Source organism: Moschus berezovskii, chromosome 11, assembly GCF_049115385.1.
Source record: "Moschus berezovskii isolate FMDL1 chromosome 11, NW_MosBer_1.0, whole genome shotgun sequence".
In the NCBI taxonomy this organism is placed as follows: domain Eukaryota; kingdom Metazoa; phylum Chordata; class Mammalia; order Artiodactyla; family Moschidae; genus Moschus; species Moschus berezovskii.
The window spans coordinates 59,133,445-59,155,957 of record NC_142470.1 but is presented as its reverse complement, the minus strand read 5'-3'; the positions used below and the strand labels follow the sequence as shown (position 1 = coordinate 59,155,957).

The 22,513-nt window shown below is 41.6% G+C and overlaps 1 protein-coding gene across 4 annotated transcripts in view; it reads right to left on the bottom strand.

The window, feature by feature from the left end:
• Window positions 1-5,178: 5,178 nt before the first annotated feature.
• The window catches only part of KDM3A (lysine demethylase 3A), a 59,333-nt gene continuing 41,998 nt past the window's right edge, over window positions 5,179-22,513 (bottom strand). For all 4 annotated transcript variants that reach the window (XM_088841356.1, XM_088841355.1, XM_088841358.1 and 1 more), the window contains exons 18-26: window positions 22,143-22,379; window positions 19,716-19,887; window positions 13,127-13,214; window positions 12,159-12,289; window positions 8,646-8,765; window positions 8,420-8,559; window positions 6,982-7,158; window positions 6,768-6,902; window positions 5,179-5,894 (exon numbers count right to left, since the gene is read on the bottom strand). In XM_088841356.1, coding sequence (XP_088697482.1) covers window positions 5,814-5,894; window positions 6,768-6,902; window positions 6,982-7,158; window positions 8,420-8,559; window positions 8,646-8,765; window positions 12,159-12,289; window positions 13,127-13,214; window positions 19,716-19,887; window positions 22,143-22,379 — 1,281 coding nt within the window. In that variant the 3' untranslated portion in view covers window positions 5,179-5,813. The remainder of the gene's footprint in view (window positions 5,895-6,767; window positions 6,903-6,981; window positions 7,159-8,419; window positions 8,560-8,645; window positions 8,766-12,158; window positions 12,290-13,126; window positions 13,215-19,715; window positions 19,888-22,142; window positions 22,380-22,513) is intronic.

Genomic DNA, 22,513 nt, shown 5'->3' with positions numbered 1-22,513 from the left:
TGTGTACTTTTTTTTGGTGTCTCAGATGGAACTACTTCCTCACCTCAGCTCCTTTCTCCAGTTCAATCTGCTCTTCATTGGAAGGCTCTTCAACCTCAATGCCAAGTTCATCAATACCCTCTTTATCAAAGTCCAATTCTTGCTGCTTCCCAAGCACTTTTATTTTGTTACTGTATTAGCAACAGCAGAACCTTGGTCAAAAGCCTTTGAACGCATTCATGTATGTATTCAAAACTTTCTTCCAAATGCCATTCATGCACTGGTGTGTGACTTCTTCCTATGTTTCCATAATGGTTAACATTTGGAGTGTGGCCATGTTCAGAGGCAAATACACAACCTTTACATCAGGATACATGTCACAAATATGCTGTGGATGCCCTGGAGGTTTGTCTAAGATCAGCTTGAATGGAATATTGTTTTGCCTACAATATTCTCTTGCCTGTGACAAATAGTTTTTTTTTTTAAAAAAACAGTCTTCAAACAATGGTACTGCAATGGAAAGTGTATTCTTGTTCACATTTTTGAATGCGCTAGGGTTTCTTAAGTGGTACATTAGGAAAGACTTTAATTTGAACCCTGCAACATTTCCACCCAAAAACAATGTTAAATGGTCTCTGAATGCCTTGAATACTGGCATTGTATTGAACTCTTGAATGTATGTAGGTCCTGACATACAGTTCTAGAATAACCTTGTTTCATCAATATTAACTTTTTCTTCTGGCATTTTTAAAAAAACATTTACTTATTTGGCTGCATTGGGTCTGAGTTGCAGCACATGGGGTTTTCATTGCATCAAACAGGATCTTCTGTTGCAGCACAAGGACGCTCTAGTTGTGGCGTGTGGACTCAGTAGTTGTGGCCTGTGGACTTAGTTGCTCCGTGGGATGTGGGATAAGTTTCCCAACCAAGGATTGAACCTATGTCCCTGGCATTGCAATGTGGATTCCGAACTACTGGACCACCAGGGAAGTCTCTCTGGTGAATATTTCTCACCCACAATGGTCCTATATAGCTCTTCCTTCAGATCATCATCACCGTTTAGCATCAGGACTTGCTGCCTCACTGCTGAATTTCACACTGTGAAAATCATGATGCCCTTTGAAGCTCTGAAAGCTACCACAAGTTGCCATAAACACTTGGGTATAAAGAGTGAATCGAAAAGCCTTCTTGCCTTAGCCTAGGGCATCAGTTGGCTAAGTGGTGTCAGTTCAGTTCAGTTCAGTCGCTCAGCCGTGTCCGACTTTGCGATCCCATGAATCACAGCACGCCAGGCCTCCCTGTCTATCACCAACTCCTGGAGTTCACTCAAACTCATGTCCATCGAGTTGGTGATGCCATCCAGCCATCTCATTCTCTGTCGTTGCCTTCTCCTCCCGCCCCCAATCCCTCCCAGCATCAGAGTCTTTTCCAGTGAGTCAACTCGTCGCATGAGGTGGCCAAAGTATTGCAGTTTCAGCTTTATTTTTTTTTTTTTTTTTTTGCAGTTTCAGCTTTAGCATCAGTCCTTCCAATGAACACCCAGGATTGATCTTTAGAATGGACTGGTTGGATCTCCTTGCAGTCCAAGGGACTCTCAAGAGTCTTCTCCAACACCACAGTTCAAAACCATCATTTCTTCGGCAATCAGCTAGCATGTGACAATTTTTCAGTATCATTAGACCAGCTCTTTTGTGATGACAGTGTGTTTAATTGATGTTATTCACTGCATCACTGATTCACTTCTTAACCTTTAAAATGATTGAATCATCAATGGAAATTCCTAACTCATGTGCAGTGACCATTACTGACTTGCTTGCTGCCTTTGTGCTGGGCAATTATCCTAAATTTTATCTCAAGAGTAATTGCCTTCCTCTTCTTTTTCCCACTAGAAGCAGCAGATGCAGATGGGCATTTTGTAGACATCACAGGATGCAAAAACACAAACCAAACCACGATACATTTTAAAAAATGCCAGCAACACAGTACACTTTAAAGAGTATTGGTTGTTTACCCTTGAGATCATATGGCTGACAGGGAGCTGTCAACATTCATTTCTAATTAAAACTCTCAAAAAACTGAACGTAGAGGGAATGTACCTGAATATATATAGTGTCATATATTACAAGTCCAGAGCTAACATAAAACATACAAAAAATATAAAATATAAAATCTGAAGTTTCAGATCTGTTGAAAAAGTGGAATAGTTAAAATCTTTCAACTGCATGTTTTCACTGATGAAATGCTTCTACTACACATTTTAGAAATATGTACATTTTTAGAAATTTTAAATAATTTATTATATCTAAATAAATATCTAGAAATAAATACATTTAAATCTGTAAATTCCCATCTAAGCACTGTTGTAAACTAAACTCATTTTTGAAGCTTGTGTTTTTATTATTGTTTCAGCTATCTAATTTCATTCTGATTTCTTGGTCATTAATTTACTTGGAAGTATGTTGCTTAATTTTTCAACATTTGAGGATTTTGTAGTTATTTCCATAGTCATCATAGAACATATTATTTTTTAATATTTAGTTGGCTGTGCCAGGTTTTAGTTGCAACATGCAGGATCTTCAGTTGCAGCTTGCAAACTCTTATTGTGGCCTGGGGGATCCAGGTACCTGACCTGACCAGGCCCCCTGCCTTGGGAGTGCAGAGTCTTAACCACTGGACCACCAGAAGTCCCTATCCCCCACTTTTTGAAAGTTTGCTTTACACTACTTCACATTTATGAAATACCTATGTTAGTACCTATTTTTGCTAATGCAAAGAAATCTGAAGAGGATTTTTTGCTTTTACAAAAAAAAAAAGGCAAAATGTGAAAGCACCATTCAGTGTTTTGCAACAAGCTGTAACAGAGGCAGCATACACGCTGAGCCGTGAAAGTAGCATTGCCACGCTCCTTTACAGAAAACTACACTCAGCATCAGGGCGCCATCGATATAAGCTGTGTCTGTGAGCACCTGTGCTTGATGTTGACTTATTTTTGTGTCTGTTAGCAAGATGTGTCCCTAAGGTACCTGCTTCTATCCTTGTGAACAGTTTCACAGGAAACCTCTCCTTTCAAATAGTGGGGGAAACCTGTACTTAGAAAAGGCCCATTTGTTCCTTCTACATTTTTATAAGAATGTCATTTTCTCATTCGACTCCAAAGGTTTTTCCTATTTGGAGTTAATTTTTATTTTGGCTTAAAGATACATAACACAAAATTGATGATTTTAATCATTTTTAAGTGTACAATTCAGTGGTAGTAAGGACATTCACAATGTTGTACAACCATCACCACCATTCATCCCCAAAATTTCTTCATCCCAAACAGAAACTCTGTGTCCATTAAACAGTAACTTCCACTTCCCCTTCCTCTCAGCCCCAGTACCCATCACTCTACTTCCTGCTCTATTCTAGGAATATGACTGTTCCTCATAAAAGTGGAATCATATACTATCTCGTTCTATGTGTCTTAGCATATTTTCAAGACTCGTCCATGTTGTAGCAGGTGTCAGAATTTCTTTCAAGACTGAAAAATATTCCACTGTATATAAATGCCACATTGCTTATCTGCTCATCTGTTGGGTTGTTTCCACTTTTGGCTCTTGTGAATAATGCTGCTGTGAACATGAGTGTACAAGTATCTGCTTGAATCTTTGCTTTTTATTCTTTTGAGTTTAAACCTAGGAGTGGAGTTGCTGGGTCATATGTTAATTCTATGTTTAAGAGGAACTTTATCCAGATTTACAAAAATACTGTTAAAATTGCTTAAGGTTATCCAGGAACTTACAATTTCCCTTGTGCACCATTTTTTCTTGCATCATGATGTGGGTTTTCTTTCCTAAGAAATTCTGGTTTTTATCTGAAAATGTCAGTAATGAACAAGGAAAATAGTTTTTAGGTGTCTAGACTTAACCCGTCCCTCACCAATCTCTTGATTCTCTGACTTATTGTCCAACCTGTACTTTTCTGTATCCGGCTTATAAGTAAACATTTCTCTATAGTTCCTTGTTACTCAATGCTGAGTTGTATCTTTTTACCAATCTTTTGGTTTGTAAAAGAACTTTTTTCTGCTCCTTAACTCATGTGCTGAATTTCTAATTTTAATCATGTCTCATTTCTGTAAATTCTATTCAGCTTCTTTCCCAATCTGGTCATTTCTGGCAATCTCATTCTTTTCTCATATCCCCATACACCCATTTCTTCATGCATACTAAACATTTCAGAATATAAAGTACTGGATCATTCCAGAATCTACAAACATTGCAGGTTTAATATAGCAGTTTGCAGGTTTGCATTTACTCTTGCTCGTGGGAGCTTTCAATTTTTATATTTGTGGGCACAATGCATCTTATTATAAGTAATAAATAAGTCCTTGGAACTAATCTTTGGGATTCCTTTGAGGTCTGGCTTGATGGTGATTTCTTCGGTAGAGAATTCAACTTTTCATCTTCTTTTGGCTATTGGAGATTTCTAATCAACAGTGCCAACTCTAGATCCAAAACTGTATAAAGGAGCTTCTGGTAAGACATTCCCAAGGAAGATGTTTCCCACTAATAGATATTTCCATTTATTCTTTTCAGAAAACTTTTGAGTTCATCCATTAAAGATTTTGGCTTGAGGTGGGTTGGCATTAGGTATGCATCTTTGATTTACCACTCTGAGCTCATAGGTAAAAACCCAGGCTTCAGGCCTTCTCTATGTTACTTAATTTCAATTTAATTCATTTTAGTACAGCTAGAGCTGTCTAGGAGAATCAACAAGGTATAGAAAACTGGCTTCTTTATGAATTTCCTTTCTTCCTAGAGATGATTATTTTCGATACTGCAGTTTTAAAACTTCTAATAATTTCATTTTCTTTTGTAAACTCTTAAATTACAAAGGGTCAGAAGAGAGACAAAGTTTTTTGACCTCTTAACTTTTTAGAATCATTTAGGCTAGTTACCATTTGGTTTTTCGGTTAATTCTCATTTCTAAAGGTAGTTAATCAGTGGTGTTTCTTTACAAAAATGTGACAGGAGTTTCCACTTGGCTGGGGAGGAACTTGTTTCCATGTGAGCACTGTAATACCCACTCAGAAATCACTATAGCATCGAATTTCTGGGCTTTTAAGACAACTTCCTGGTGTAAACTCTTACACCTGTTAACACTGATGAAATGTGTGTTGACTCTGCAACCAGAGAATAACGCCAATAAACTGAGTCAAAACATTATATGAATACTTTAATGCAAAATGCTTAACACTTAAAATTAGCAAAGCTTCAATTAAATTAAAACTCCGTTTAACTAAAGATGGTTAACCCCAAGAATTGTACAGTAGTTGACTTCTGCTATATAATGCCAGTCCTAATGCAATACAGTGTAAGAACTGCATTGTTGGAGGTTGCTTCCGCCACTGTTCTTCTGAACCCTAAGGGCTGGGGGAGAGGGTACTCAGACAGACACAACAAAACACAACCCAAATCAACTGCGTGGTGATTCCTAAGAGTTATAATCCATTTGACTAAACTGTCCAAAAACGCAGCTGGGGAGTAACTGCAGATGTTGCTCCAGAATGGAGAAGGGGTTCTGTTTTTACAGCTGGGTAGAAGCTCTGCACTAGGTGAGAAGTCACAGTTTTAAAGGATGCATGTTCTGTAAATAGTTACTGCATATACACATTTAGTGTCTGTAAACACTAGAAATATACATTAGACAGAGTACCCCCTCACCAGGTGGGTACAGTTTAAAAAAGAAGATGAGGTAACATGAGTCTCAAAGTCCACAGGAATCCTGCCTGAAGAGTTTGAACAGCTGCCAGTAATTCACTTCCAATGTACAGGGGTAAGGCGCCTCTTGGACCCTCAGGGTTTGCCAAAACTGGATTCACTGGCTTTCAGCATAGCAACCGCATCTTTTACTGCATGGTAGATAACATTCTTCACCTGATCGAAATGAGAGAAAATATGCTCAGTTTACCATTAAATCTAAAATCTGTCCACTGAGAATAAACTTTCCCCTACCAATTTTATTACTATGCTCTCGGAACTTAAGACTCAAAATTCACTATGAAACATTAATAATACTCAAAAGGCTCCTGGGATCCTTGAGGTTTTTATACACATTTTATACCCATGCCTCCTTTGAAGAAATGAAAAGCTCACTCTCCCCTTTCCACAGGCTTTGATCCTATGTGGCCCTGCCCTCATTGAGTGCAGAGAGAAGCAAGTCCCAGGGTACAGCTCTCTTTTTCAGGGTTTATATATGTCCCGAGTTTTCTAAACAAAATCACGTTTTAGATAATTCACTACTGCAAGCCTCTAAACCAAAGTGAGATTCCCTTCTGGTTTATTCCTCCTTTGCCTAGAACCAGAAGTAGGTAGTAGAACCAGCCAGTTCATCAACTCACAGTTACCTAGTGTGATATGCCAAGTTCATGGACTATTTTTTTTGTTGACAAGAAATAAGGATTTATTGGTGGGCATGAGTAAGGAGGGGACAGCACCAAGGCTCTCCTGAGTGCAGGGCCCACCATTTGTCCAGGGGCCCAAGATTAAGGATGTATTTGACTCCACAGTGATCTGGGACGAGCTGCTTTTCTGCAACCATGCTTTCAAATTCATCCGCATTAAACTTAGTAAATTCCCACTTCTTGGAGATGTGGATGGATCTTCTGGTGGCCAGGGAATTTGAACTTGGCCCTGTGGAGGGCTTCAATCATATGCTCCTTGTTCTACAGCTTGGTATGGATGGACATTCACTGATAAAGGGCCATGAAGCCAGAGTCAGAGAATGCCCGGGATCACAGCTATTTTTACCTGTAATTTATCTTCATGGTTTGTATGAGTCTGTGACAGATAGCGGAATTCCTGAGTAAGCCAGAAGCAGTGCTTAACATGTTCTGGAGAAACAAAATCTTCAGCCACCTTGATACAGCTATATAAGTTATGAACCTGGAGAACAAGAAGCCACATCAGTAACACATAACATCAGTAGTGTATGGAAAATAAAGAATACAGTAATGGTTCTTGCCTGATGTGGCGCTCCTGCTGGGATAAATACCACATCTCCAAGAAACTGCACAATAGCCCAGCCTTGAACCCCATACTCTTGATGCAAACGCTTCCTCAGCGATCGGTCTAAATACCAGCTCTGATCATGAATGGGATCGTGGTCGGCAGGGTTTTCCTGACCTTGCTCTTCTGACACCTAGAATACATTCCAAAGGTTATGAAACTGAGTTAGACGCTAGGGCTCCAGGAGGGCATCTGGCCCCCTGAACAATGTGCACGGTCAGTAAACATCAGGCCTTCTTCAACATAAGCCCTGGCTGGCAGAAAGAGAAAATAGTACTCAAAGACAATAACAATGAACCAAGAGGATACTGAAAGAAAATGTGGGTTCCTTTCTCATTTCCTATAAAGCATGACTGGCAGTCTGCATTATTTTTGTAAATACTGTGTTTGGACAATATTTTGGCCTAGACTTTTGAATGTAAATAGACTTAAGCTCCTTAAAAATACATTTATTGCTCTGCAGTTGTTAAAAACCTCTAATTCACTTAACAATTTGAGTTATGAAACAGTCCCAAAGATGGCTACAGATGAAACTTGTTTATTCTAGACCAGTATTGGGCAGCACAGACTCAGGGTGACACTATCAAAGGAACAACAAGGTGACCAGCAGGTCCTCTGGAAGAACTGAGTTACCCTTAGCAAAAGACATCCTGATTGAGGCAAACACTGGTTAAAGATCTAACTTGGCACAAGGCTAGGACCATGCATATCCATTCCTCGTGAACAAATGAAGAGTACCAGTCATAAATATCTGTGCTAGAACTAGCAGCCTCAGTGGCAAACAGGTTAAAACTTGAACATGCCCATCTGTGTCTAGAACAAAGGATTCCACACAGAACCCTTGCCGAATAACTTAACTACTGGAATCTTGGGATCTTCAAAGTCCCTGTATACCTCTCCCATGACCCTTCATAAGTTGAGGGCCACCAGTAGGGTGTGAGGTCTCACTGACCTACTCCCACGTGAGGGTGGACAAAAGCAACAGAGACCTGAGTAACTCACTCGGAACACAGATACCAAAGGCAAAGAAATGATACATGGATTCCTGAAGTGCTTAGGTTTTTAGGGCTGTAAAAATATATACTATGTGATGTTCAGGGGAACTACCATGAAGGTTAAGGCAGAGCACAAGACCCTCCAAATTCACTGGAACATAAAACACAGACATGAGAAACAAAACAAGTTCCCCCCTTTTCAAAGATGTGAGCCTAATCATCTAGAAACCGATGATCCTTAGAAACCAGCTTTAGCCTACCCAATCTGAGATGCACAGGTTTAATGTTTGAGGTTGTCATTATTCGTCAGTGACCCAGTCAGGTCTCAACATGTAGTAATTAATAATACTGCTGTTCTGCATGCTTCTCTCTTCACATGCCACAGGGTAAGGAGCACACCTTTTTAAGAAATTCTCGTATCTTCTCTGTGTCCTTAGCAGCATATATGTGCCAGAGAGCTCCTGGCTTCTCTTTTCCTTCGATAAATCGCTTTATTGTGAGTTCATCAGAATCTCCATCTTGGATGGTTTTAAGGACTTCTGGAGCAAGAGAAGGCAAATATCAGATCACACATGACAGATGGCTCAGAGAGTAAGCCCCACTTTTTTTATGCTTAGGACCCTACCTTCTTCTTGGTCACACTGTCCTTTGGGAATTCCCACATAGACCATGACATTAGCTGCATCAGATACATCTAGGTGAAGATTTGTTGTTCCATATTTCCGATCTTCTGGAGTAATTAATCCTGCAGGCAGAAAAGCCTGAAATTTACTGAAACAGCACAGGCTGTGACAGTCTCTCCCACTCCCTGTAATACTTGGCCACAAAATTTAAAATCTACCTTTCTAAGCATGGAAGAGTAATAGAACAATATTCAATATTATTTTATCCTTTCAACTTTGAATAAATATTAAATGTTTACTTTTGTAAGAATAAAAAACCAAGTCCTAATACTAGTTTCTGGTGATAAGCAAAATATCTGAAAATCTGGATGAAATTTAAATAAAATATGGATTAAAAAAAAAGACAAAAGGGAGACATATTTTTAAAAATGAGCCAATATGCTGGCAACAAAAGAAAGTCAACACTACAAAGTAGGACTCAGGAAGGTAAAGTGGACTACTGAGGCTGGGATTTGCCAAAAGGATGTCTGCTCAACCAGGCAAACTCAAGCTTTCAAGCTTTGGTTGTCACAGCTGAGGACTCTGGGGTAAGACATAAGATGCGGATTCTAACAGAACACCTCCCTATGCCCACCCCAAACAAACACAGAAAGCTAGAACCTCAAATGACTATGTACTCAGTAACACTTGGATTCCTCAACTATGGAAGAGGTTGAGCCAGGCAGGGGCTTCCTAGGTGGTGCTAATGGTAAAGAACTCGCCTGCTGATGCTGGAGACATAAAGAGTCACAGGTTCAATCCCTGGGTCAGGAAGATTCCCTAGAGGAGGACATGGCAACCCACTCCAGTATTCTTGCCTGGAGAATCCCATGTACAGAGGAGCCTGGAGGGCTATAGTCCATGGCATCACACAGAGTCGAACATGACTGAAGTGACTTAGCACGCACACACAAGTCAGAGCATGAGGTCCATGCTGGTGCTGATAACCTGAGACTCTAATCTCCTCCCCGAGGAGAAAGCCTATTTGCTCAGCATTCACCTTGAGGCTCGTCAAGCCTGGAGGTTACCTTGGATCCCCATCCTGACATGAGGACACTGCTTCTTGACTGGGCACAGAGCCAAGCATGGCTCGGGATGGGCAAGTCAAGGCTGTTTTCTAACCCACCAGGCCCTGCAACTTAAGACCCATCCTGTTTGGAGGCCAAGGAATTTCTCTCTGGCTCGCAGGGGCCTGTGATTTAGGAGCAGCCATACACACAGGAGCCAACACCTTATCATTTCAACCTTGGATCATGGCCCTAGGGCTCAGCTACAGTTTCCCTTCTTTCCAGTGTGCTGAAATGCCAGCCCTAGGAGTAAAGCATTAGATACTGGACAAAATCATAGGATATATGAGATTTTCTTTAAAAGAGTAAAGGAGAAAGTATGGAGAGAGAAAATAAGGAAACAACTATGGGAAAAAAGTCAGAGAGCTGTTGCAACTGGGAGACGAGTACATGGGAAGTCACTGTCCTAGATTCAGGTTTACAGTGCATTTTATTTTCTATAGTAAAAAGTAAACAAGTATAATTTGAGAAGAAAAAAAGCAATGTGATAGATGGCAACTGAATTAAAAGAATAGTTATTAATGACAACATGGAGGAATATCCCTAAGTCTGATTCCATTCATATACAGTTCAAAAGTAGGTTAACTACTGAAAGAACATTCTGCAGTAATACAAATATATGGTAAAATTATAAATATAAGGAAATGATAAGCACAAATGTGGGCTAACACTGGGAGCAGAAGGAAGCAGATGGAGCTGGGAGGAGTGAGGAAAGGTGAACACGTCTCAGACCAACATCAGAAGCTGCTTGCTGGTTTGGCCAGCAGAACCAAAAACAATGGTCCCCGGGAAAGGATTCCCATAAAATAGAAAATCCTGAAACAAAACATGCCATGGACTTTCACGTAAAGAACATAAGCAGACATAACAGGGGCTGCTAGGTGACAGACCACTGGGGCTGGAGATTGGTTCAAGCCTGGAAATCAGGAGACTTAAGACCTAGTCCCAGACCTGTTACTAGACGCCCCTTGGGTCTCCTAGTCAGGTCAATGTCCCCTCTATCATCCTCAAGTCCTGTCCCTATTTGTAAAACTGCTGGTGGTGGTGGAGCTGAAGAGAGGTTGACTTATGATCTTTCCAAAGAGCCTTTCACTCTACTTTGTCTCATGGAGGAGTCACTGCTCAGTCACCCAACTTTTGAAAAATGATTGCTCATTAATGAGGTTTATCATAAGGTGGAAGGTGTTTGAAAATGAACACATTTTCATTATTTCCACCCCTAACTGGTTACTCTGAATGGGAACAATTTTGATATGAAAAGCTATTATAGAGTGACACTGCCATCTATGAATTGGTATCTAGGAGGAAAAGACCTCTATCAAGCTACTTAAACCAAATAAATAGACTATTTTTATTAAAAACATCTCAGGTAACCACTTCTACCTTATACAGCTTTCTAATTTCTATCAGACCTGGATAATCATGATGTAACATTTACACCATTTGCTTTAGTAGAAAAATGCTTCCATTCATGTAAATTTGTTGTAAATCCTCACTGTGAACAGAACACACCCCGCAGTCCCAGCCATCCAGCTGCTTTGAAGGGCTCAGGGTAAGGTAGCACAGCTGCAGAACAGGCTGCTGCCCCACAACACAGGCAGAGCTCTCTAAACTGAGACCTGAAGAGCAAGGGGATTACTACCAGCTGTGTCCTCTCCCCCAGACCACCTCGCAGCCTGCCCCGGCAGAACTATCTTGGGCACCTGGACTGTGGAAACTCCCCAAAATAAAGGCCTCTCTGGGAATGTTCCCTGACCTCACTCCAGGTGGTTCCCGGGCTGACTTCACCATAAGAAAAGAATTGGGGGCTGAAGCCCAAGCCCTCGCTCCCGCTCCCCCAACGCTGTCTGGAGAACATGACAAAGATGCCAAAGAGGGTCTGCCACCCTCGAGTCTGAGACGCTGGAGTTGGATTACGTGAGGAAGGAGTAACAATGAAATGCAAATTCAAAGAGTACATTTAATACTAACTTAAATAACTGAATACTACCCACCAGCACAGAACACTGCATTTAAGTGCAGCTGACGTTAAAACAGCTAAAATTCCAGCAGACTGACCTAAATGTCCAGCAACATTATAACAATGAATAAACTGACCTTCATTAAATGAGATACCATGCAACCATCAAAAATGATCACACTAAAAACCACTGGGCAACATGTAAAAATTTTCTTGTATAATATTAAGTGTAAGAGAAAATTTTTATTAAAAAATGGCATATGCCCTACAACTGCAATTAAGAAAGGGAAATATACATACACGTGGCCAAGGAATGAAAGGAAATATGCAACAATGAAGACCACTGCTATGTTAAGGGGTAGGATTATAGACATCTCTCTCCCCCAAAACCAATGTTACAAACATTTTAACGTGTTTTACTTCTGTAAAGTTAGCCATTTCTTTCTTACCATAAGCATTATACATCTTGGGACCCAGATCTGGCCTAACAAAGTAGTTTGGCAGCCGTGAGGCCAAGTTTAATTTGCCGTCTCTCCTTGTGTACTCAGGCAGTGGAATGTTGGCCATCAGATCATCAAACCTAGAACAAGAAGATAATAATTTGCAAAATAAGCTTGCATTTCTAATCACTTATATGTGGAATCTATACATGACATAAATGAACCTATCTATGAAACAGAATCAGAGACACAGAGAGACTGGTGGTTGCCAAGGCAGAGGTGGGTGAGAGAGTTGAATTGGGAGTTTGAGATTAGCAAATACAAACTGGTAAATATAGAACAGATAAATAACAAGGTCCTTCTGTATAGCACAGGGGACTATATTTAATATCCTATGATAAACCACAATGAAAAAGAATATGAAAAAGAATTGGTGTGTATATATGTATACATACATTTAACTGAATCACTTTTCTGTATATTAGAATAACACAACATTGTAATTCAACTATACTTCAATATAAATGAAAAAAAAAACAAAATTTAAGGTTAGAATTGCAGTGCTTATAACAAAGTATTCTTTCTCTTCTACAGCACATATATATATCAAAATAGAACACTGCAGACAAAAGATCTGAGCAAAAACTTCCTGATATGAACTAACTCTAAGGGATATATAATTCCTTAGTTCTGAGGATTCAAGGTTCAAGTGCAAATCAGGAAAATGGATCAAGCAATTCCCGTCTTATCTAAAGCAATGTCACTATATTCTATCCAACCCTAACATGCCTGATCTCACTCCTGCCTACAAGTGAGTGCATGCATGCCTGAGTCAGCCTTTTCTCTGGTGGACCACCATAGTGGAAACATAGAGGGTTTTCATTAGTGAGCCAGATTTAAAAGTCAGTAACTTCATCTCACCAGGATCATCATCATCTCAAGAAAAGGACCATCTCTCCTCCTCCCCATAATCGTACCTGGAGGGCATCATATCTCTAAAATCTTCTCCTGGTGGCCAGTCCTTAAGTTTCAACACCATTGGCTCTTTTTCGTTTTTCAAGCGGTCTGAAAGATAACCAGAATTACTGAATTATTACTATTTTTAACTCAGAAATAGATCAAAATCAATGGCAAATTAGCACTTTATGCCCTAACAATGCAAATAAAATATATTTGTCTCTGAAAAATCTTTATAACCTGACACAATTTGGTTCAGTTGCTCAGTCATGTCCGATTCTTTGCAACCCAATGGACTGCAGCACGCCAGGCTTCCCTGTCCATTACCAACTCCCAGACCTTGCTCAAACTCATGTCCATTGAGTTGGTGATGCCATCTACCATCTCATCGTCTGTCGTCCCCTTCTCCTGCCTTCAATCTTTCCCAGCATCAGGGTCTTTTCTAATGAGTCGGCTCTTTGCATCAGGTGGCCGAAGTATTGGAGCTTCAGCATCAGTCTTTCAATGAATATTCAGGACTGATTTAAGACTGACTGGTTTGATCTCTTGTAGTCCAAGGGACTCTCAAGAGTCTTCTCCAACACCATCTGAACAGTTCAAAACCATCAATTCTGCAGCACTTAGCCTTCTTTATGGTCCAATTCTCACATCCATACATGACTACTGGAAAAACCACAGCTTTGATTATATGGACCTTTGTCAGCAAAGTATTATCTCTGCTTTTTAAGATGATCTCTAGGTTGGACAAAGCTTTTCTTCCAAGGAGAAGTATCGTAATTTCAAGGCTGCAGTCACTATCTACACCGATTTTGGAGCCCAAGAAAATAAAATCTGTCACTCTTTCCATTGTTTCATCTATTTGCCATGAAGTGATGGGATCAGATGCCATGATCTTAAGTTTTGTGAATGTTGAGATTTAAGCCAGCTTTTTCACTCTCCTCTTTCACCAAGAGGCCTTTTTCTTTTTTCCTTTTTTTTTCTCCCCTTTCATCAAGAGGTTCTTTAGTTCCTCTTTGCTTTCTACCATAAGGGTGGTGTCATCTGCATATCTGAGGTTACTGATTTTTCTCCCAGCAACCTTGATTCCAGCTTGTGCTTCATCCAGTCCAGTGTTTCTCATGATGTACTCTGCATGTAAGTTAAATAAGCAGGGTGACAATATACAGCCTTGACGTACTCCTTTGCCAATTTGGAATCAGTCTGTTGTTCCATGTCTGGTTTTAACTGTTGGTTTTGACCTGTATGCAGATTTCTCACGAGGCAGATAAGATGGTCTGGTATTCCCATCTCCTTAAGAATTTTCCACAGTTTGTGTGATCCATGCAGTCAAAGGCTTTAGTTTAGTCAATGAAGTAGATGTTTTTCTGTAATTCTCTTGCTTTTTCTATGATCTAACTGATGTTGGCAATTTGATCTCTGGTTACTCTGCCTTTTATAAATCTAGCTTGAACATCTGGAAGTTCTCAGTTAACATATTGTTGAAGCCTAGCTTGGAGAATTTTGAGCATTACTTTGAAAGGAGTGCAATTGTGCGGTAGTTTGAGCATTCTTTGGCACTGCCTTTCTTTTTGGAATGAAAACTGACCTGTTTCCAGTCCTGTGGCCACTGCTGAGTTTTCCAAATTTGCTGGCATATTGAGTGCAGCACTTTCACAGCATCATCTTTTAGGATTTGACATAGTTCAACTGGAATTCCATCACCTCCACTAGTTTTGTTCATAGTGATGCTTCCTAAGGCCCACTTGACTTTGCACTCCAGGATGTCTGGCTCTTAGTGAGTGATCACTCCATCATGGTTATCTGGGTTATTAACATCTTTTTTGTATAGTTCTGTGTATTCTTGCCACCTCTTCTTAATATTTTCTGCTTCTGTTCCATTCTGTCCTTTATTGTGCCCATCTTTGCATGAAATGTTTCCTTGGCATCTCTAATTTTCTTGAAGAGATCTAGTCTTTCCCATTCTATTATTTTCCTCTATTTCTTTGCACTGATCACTTAGGAAGGCTTTCTTATCTCTCCTTGCTAGTCTTTGGAACTCTGCATTCAGATGGATGTATCTTTCCTTTTCTCCTTTGCCTTTCGCCTCTTCTTTTGATATATAAATATTAACTTTAACATTCACATCCTGCAAATTACCAACCACTTTATTTATTCAGTGTCAAGAAATCCATTATACTCAGCAAGGGGTAGTAAAATAAAGATCACAGACAAATTTGTATTAGAGCCTTGTCTTCTCTGGATTCTCTTTGAGAGCTCTGGTTCAAACTGTTTCTTTGAGATTTTAGCTGCTCCCTTTTGTCCATGTTACATAGGTAGTGTTTTAATAGATCCAGTCTCCTCCTATACAGTATTCCAGAGGTAAGCAGCTTCCCAAATAACAAATAGCATAGCACTTTAACAATCAAAGGTCATAGATGTCTAGAAACCCCAGTTTTCTGAGGCCAGCATGAAATAGAAATGACTTATTTTGCTCAGAGAGACTGAAACAACCTGTTGTTCTGTCCAGAGACAGTGGGCCCGCTCATTCCCACCCTCCAACACCCCCCCAACCACCCCATCTTCTGGATGATACATAGAGGATTTAGTCAGACTATTTTCCTGTAATAGACAATTAACCATTGCAGGTCATGTCAAATTGAAAAAGATATGCTGAAATTATGATTTATAGCCATGACTCATTATGATTAACAGCAATAATAACTATTATTTCCCACCTCTTACTGTGTTGTAGTCTCTGCTAAGTGTTTTAAAACCATTTAGTTCTTACAACTCAATCCAATATCCCAGTGACTTCTGGCACTACGCAATATTCCTACTTTTGGATGAGGAAATCAACTAAGGTCAATTGACTGAAAGATGACTGAAGTCATCCAGCTATTAAGCAGTAAGAACTGAAACTGGAACCCAGGTTTGACTTCAAACTCTATATTCTTGAGGACTAATGTCCAAAGAATAGCAAGGAGAGATAAGAAAGCCTTCCTCAGTGATCAATGCAAAGAAATAGAGGAAAACAACAGAATAGGAAAAACAAGAGATCTCTTCAAGAAAATTAGAGATTCCAAGGGAACATTTCATGCAAAGATGGGCTCGATAAAGGACAGAAATGGTATGGACCTAACAGAAGCAGAAGATATTAAGAAGAGGTGGCAAGAATACACAGAACTGTACAAAAAAGATCTTCATGACCAAGACAGTAACAATAACGTGATCACTGACCTAGAGCCAGACATCTTGGAATGTGAAGTCAAGTGGGCCTTAGAAAGCATCACTACGAACAAAGCTAGTGGAGGTGATGGAATTCCAGTTGAGCTATTTCAAGTCTTGAAAGATGATGCTGTGAAAGTGCTGCACTCAATATGCCAGCAAATTTGGAAAACTCAGCAATGGCCACAGGACTGGAAAAGGTCAGTCTTCATTCCAATCCCAAAGAAAGCGAATGCCAAAGAATGCTCAAACTACCATACAATTGCACTCATCTCACACGCTAGTAAAGTCATGCTCAAAACTCTCCAAGCCAGGCTTCAGCAATATGTGAACCGTGAACTCCCAGATGTTTAAGCAGGTTTTAAAAAAAGCAAAGGCACCAGAGATCAAATTGCCAACATTCGCTGGATCATGGAGAAAGCAAGAGAGTTCCAGAAAAACATCTATTTCTGCTTCATTGACTATGCCAAAGCCTTTGACTGTGTGGATCACAATAAACTGTGGAACATTCTGAAAGAGATGGGGAATCCCAGACCACCTGACCTGCCTCTTGAGAAACCTGCATGCAGGTCAGGAAGCAACAGTCAGAACTATACATGGAACAACAGACTGGTTCCAAATAGGAAAAGGAGTACGTCAAGGCTATATATTGTCACCTTGCTTATTTACCTTATATGCAGAGTACATCATAAGGAACGCTGGGCTGGAAGAAGCACAGGCTGGAATCAAGATTGCTGGGAGAAATATCAATAACCTTAGATATGCAGATGATACTACCCTTAGGGCAGAAAGTGAGGAACTCAAAAGCCTCTTGATGAAAGTGATAGAGGAGAGTGAAAAGGTTGGCTTCAAGCTCAACATTCAGAAAACAAAGATCATGGCATCTGGTCCCATCACTTCATGGGAAATAGATGGAAAAACAGTGGAAACAGTGTCAGACTTTATTTTTGGGGGCTCCAAAATCACTGCAGATGCTGATTACAGCCATGAAATTAAAAGATGCTTACTCCTTGGAAGGAAAGTCATGACCAACCTTGATAGTATATTAAAAAGCAGAGACATTACTTTGCCAACCAAAGTCTGTTTAGTCAAGGCTATGGTTTTTCCCGTGGTCATGTATGGATGTGAGAGTTGGACTATGAAGAAAGCTGATCACCAAAGAATTGATGCTTTTGAACTGTGGTGTTGGAGAAGACTCTTGAGAGTCCCTTGGACTGCAAGGAGATCCAACCAGTCGATTCTAAAGGAGATCAATCCTGGGTGTTCATTGGAAGGACTGATGTTGAAGCTGAAACTGCAATACTTTGGCCACCTCATGCGACGAGTTGACTCACTGGAAAAGACTCTGATGCTGGGAAAGGTTGGGGGCGGGAGGAGAAGGGGACGACAGAGAATGAGATGGCTGGATGGCATCACCGACTCTGTGGACATGAGTTTGAGTGAACTTCGGGAGTTTGTGATGGACAGGGAGGCCTGGAGTGCTGTGATTCATGGGGTCGCGGAGAGTCGGACACGACTGAGCGACTGAACTGAACTGAATGTCTGTATACAAGTGTTTGATGTTCAACCAAGTACTGTCCCATAATCTAACTTAAACAGGTGCACAACAAACACAGGAAACTAGAGGGTAGTGTCTGCTCAGAACATCAGTGACATTTCAGCGTGGGTGGTGTGCTTGGGTCTGGCCAGAAGAATGATCAATATGGAAAAGGTAGGCTGCCATGGACTTTGGGCTGCCTTAACCATCTGCAGGCATGAGGAAGTGCGAGCCCAGAAAAATGAAATTGGCAAGTTCACATACACAGCTAGTATATATCAAGAGTCAGGATCTGAACCCAGGCCTAACTGGAATGCACACTGTGGGATGTGTGCCTCTATATCCCCTTTTGCCAACAGAGATCCCTCTAGCTATGGTTTCTCAAGTAGTCATATGGGAATGGAAGAGCTGGAACATAAAGAAAGTTGCGCACCAAAGAATTGATACTTTTGAATTGTGTTGGGAGAAGACTCTTGAGAGTCCCTTGGACTGCAAGATCAAACCAGTCAATCCTAAAGGAAACCAACCCTGAATATTCAGTGGAAAGACTGATATTGAAGTTCCAATACTTTGGCCACCTGATGTGAAGAGTCAACTCACCGGAAAAGACCCTGATACTGGGAAAGACTCAGGGCAGGAGGAGAAGGGGTCAACAGAGGATAAGACAGTTGGACAGCATCACTGACTCAATGGACATGAGTTTGAGAAAACTCAGGGAAGACAGCAGAGGACAGAGGGGCCTGGCATGCTGCAGTCCATGGGGTCACAAAAGTCGGACATGACTGAGCAACTGAATGACAACAAGATAGCCTTTCAAAGGACCTGTTGCCCTCACAGCTTTGTGGTCAGCCTCAGTTGCAGACAGCTGCCCTGCCAGGTCTTGCCCTTCCCATGGCCCAAGGGAGGTGAGGGGATACAGGCCCTGACTCTTCCTCACTTCAGCCCTGTCTGAGACCACGAGGGGCAACGCTTGCTCCAGAGCTCCCTGTCAGGTATGCCAAGGCTTCACTAACTCTACACTGCACCTGCCTCCTCTTTCATTTCATAGACTTTGATTCCCAGGTAAATATCTGACGTCTGAAACTCCACCTTAACCTCCATGTGTGGAAACCTCCATTACACTCTACTTAAAGTCAACTATACCTGGTTATTGAAAGTTTGTTGAAAGTGTGGGTCATAACCTGTAAATGCGAGTAACAGACAAAAAGGAAACAAGACATTACAAGGTAAAGGTATGCCATAAAAGAATGAGAAATGAGCAAACTTGAATTGAGAGTCTATAGAATGAACTGACCAAATCCCTCGAGGGGGCAGGAGCCTGACGACAGGTGCTGGGGCTCACAGAGTGCTTGTAAACTCGTTACTGACTGGCCAGTCATGTACAGCACCCAGCCTAAGCACCAGACACACAGCCCCCTGACCAAGTGAGGAGGCAGTAACCAGGCTCAGCTGTGTGAAAAGGATTCATTCTTTGGCACTTTCAGCTCAGCTTGTCTTGTTAAACATACTGACAATTTTCTTGTTAAATAGCAAAGCTACATAAAACCACCACCCTGGAGGCACAAGCCCTGGCTCTGTGTACCCCGCCCCCGCCATTGGGCACATGTCTGTCTCAGGACAGACATGGAGTCACCTGAAGAAGAGCTGACTAAAATCTCACTCTCAAAGGAACTACCAAGAGAATCTGCCTCTGTTCAAATGCACACAATTTGTAAAAAGAAAGGGAGGAGGAGGTAAGACAGGAATTTTAAACTCCAGACTCACAGAAAATGCTGCTGCTCCCATTGAAGGACAGTCGGCTCCTGCTGCTCCTGTGCCCACCACCCCCCTTCACACCCTCAGTCCTTTAAAGGGTCTGTAATACGTACTCGGAACATCTTCAAAGCCATCCCAGAAGTCTCCTACTGTGGCTCCTGTGATGATTTCATTGGTTCTGCAGTTAACGAGGTCGACTTCCTGGTTTCCAAACTCCCTCCTGAAGGACTCCGGTTTCCAGAGTTCACTGTTCAGCTTGTGGTGCACTCCTGACACCATCACTGGCTAGGAGAGGAGAATGAAGACTTCGGTTTGAACTCCCCCAGCCCTGCCCCCTCTGCCGAGGCCACCCCTCCTCAAACAGCTGCTGATTTTTTTCTCTGAGGCTGGTCCTTAGGCTCATCTCTCAAAATGACATCATAGTCCTCTGTGTTCCCACACCATTTCATGTCTTCGCTTACCTGCTACACACACCCCTTGCTCTCAAATTAACTAGCAAGCTTTGAAAAGGAAGGATCACACCTTCTGACTCAGAGCCCACGATTCACAGAACAACAACACCACTGCTCAGGGCCAGAGACATGCAGGAGAGACAACGGCAGCAAGAGTGCCCTGTCCGAGAAGGGTGTTGCCACTGGTGTGCAGCCTCTTGATAATCAGCCAGGAACATGACCCTGAGATTGCCCAGTCTTTAGGTTACCCAAGATAGGCCAGAAGTCCTCATTTTCATGTGAAATAGCCTGACTAAAATATTAGCAACAAGTTCAACTTTTAAAAACCATTTTGTAATCCTCAAAACACCAAATAAGACCTACTGCACAGCTCAAGGAACCCTTTTCAGTGCTCTCTGGTGACCTAAATGGGAAGGAAATCCAAAAAAGGGGGGATATATTTATATGGTGGCTCAGAGGTTAATGCGTCTGCCTCCAATGTGGGAGACCTGGGTTCAATCCCTGGGTCGGGAAGATCCCCTGGAGAAGGAAACGGTAACCCACTCCAGTATTCTTGCCTGGAGAATCCCATGGATGAAGAAGCCTGGTTAGGCTACAGTCCACGGGGTCGCAAAGAGTCGGACATGACTGAGTGACGGAACGGAACGGAACGGAATCCTGATGGCTCAGTGGCAAAGGACCTGTCTGCAATGCAGGAGACCTGGGTTTGATCCCTGGGTAGGGAAGATCCCCTGGAAAAGGAAACAGCAACCCACTCCAGTATCCTTGCCTGACAAATGCTATGGACAGAGGAGCCTGGCGGGCTAAAGTCCATGGGGTCACAAAGAGCTAAACATGACTAAGAGACTAACACAGGAGCATTACAGCTGATTCACTCTGTGTTAGTACAGCAGAAACCAACACAACAATGGAAAGCAACTAAACTCCAGTAAAAGTTACCTAAAATAAACAAAAAATCAAGCAAGTCAATATGTAATCCAAACAAAACATGTCAGTGAACTGTATTCAGTCTGTCATTGTCATCATGAGAAAATCTTATTAGTAAACAGGACTGAAAAAAAATTTTTTTTGTTAAATACATACATTTTTCTATTTGGCAATTCCTAAGTCCTGACCTTGTCCAAGAGCAAACTATTCCTTTAGTGAGGATTCTGTTTGGTCCGGAAGAGAAGACAGAGATCCAGAAAACATATACCAAAACAAGAAAGCGAAGAAGCAGGTCCACGAAGCCAAGCATCACCTAACCTATCAACCAAAACTTAAGACGGAACATCACTGCCCTGTAAAGCAGGCTCCCGCCTGGGAGACTACACACCAGTTCCAGGCTGACACTATATGGCTCAGGACCACCTAAAATTGTCTTCAGCATAAGGTTACAATTCATGGAAGAGGGATGCCTGATTTTTACCCCATTTTGTCTAATCCCCCAAACTTCATTAGCCTCAGTCATACACCCAATTCTCCAATTGATGTTTATCACACAAGAATCACTGAGTCCAGAAAGCACTCATCAAAAACCCAAAGATGGGGCTTCCCTGGTGGTCCAGTGGTTAAGAATCTGCTGTGCAACGCAGAGGACATGGGTTCGATCCCTGGTCTGGGAAGCTCCCACATGCTGTGGAGCAGCAAAGCCTGTGTGCCATGACTACTGAGTCCGAGCACTATAATACTGAAGCCTGTGCTCTGCAACAAGAGAAGCCACCGCAATGAGAAGCCTGCACACAACATCAAAGAGTAGCCTCCACCTCTGCAATGAAAGAAAACCTGTGTGCAGCAATTAAGACCCATCACAGTCAAAAACAATAAAATAAAAAAATAAAAGATCGAAAGACGACTGGTTGGAAGCAATAAAAACCAAAACCTCATCAGAGAATACAGCTCAGGAATGTTTGTGGTAAGAAATAAGACTCACAGCCACACTCTGATTGTATTCACCCTAAACAATAAAGTACAGAAAAAAAGAGATAAAGTATATAGGACTTAAAATCCAGGAAGCGGGGAGGGGAGGAGCTGTGGGGTGAGGTTGTCAGAAGTCTACCAAAGGCACTGGGAAGGGGATGTGATGGGGCCGGGCAAGAGGCCCCTTACCTGCCCTTGTTTCCAGCACTCCCTGAACACATTCCAGTTGCTCTTGTTGTTGGGATCTTGCAGGCAAAGCAGACGGTTATCACACAGCCAGTAGTGGGGAGTGTCAAAGCCCAGAATGCTGGGCTTGATGGTCAGTCCTTGGGGCCTCTTTGATAAATCAGAGCAGGTCTTATTTTGTACCAAAGAGGCAAAGATGTCATCAAGGACTTTTGGTGTATTCTTGAGTCCATTTTCTGTCTGAATTTAAAAAAGAATGTAAGTCTTAAACACGTCATTCCCTACCATCAATAAACCTTCTATCCCTGTAACAGTAGGATGAGTGCATATTACACACCCAGGGAAGAACCCAGGCCAGAACTCTCACAGAGGTA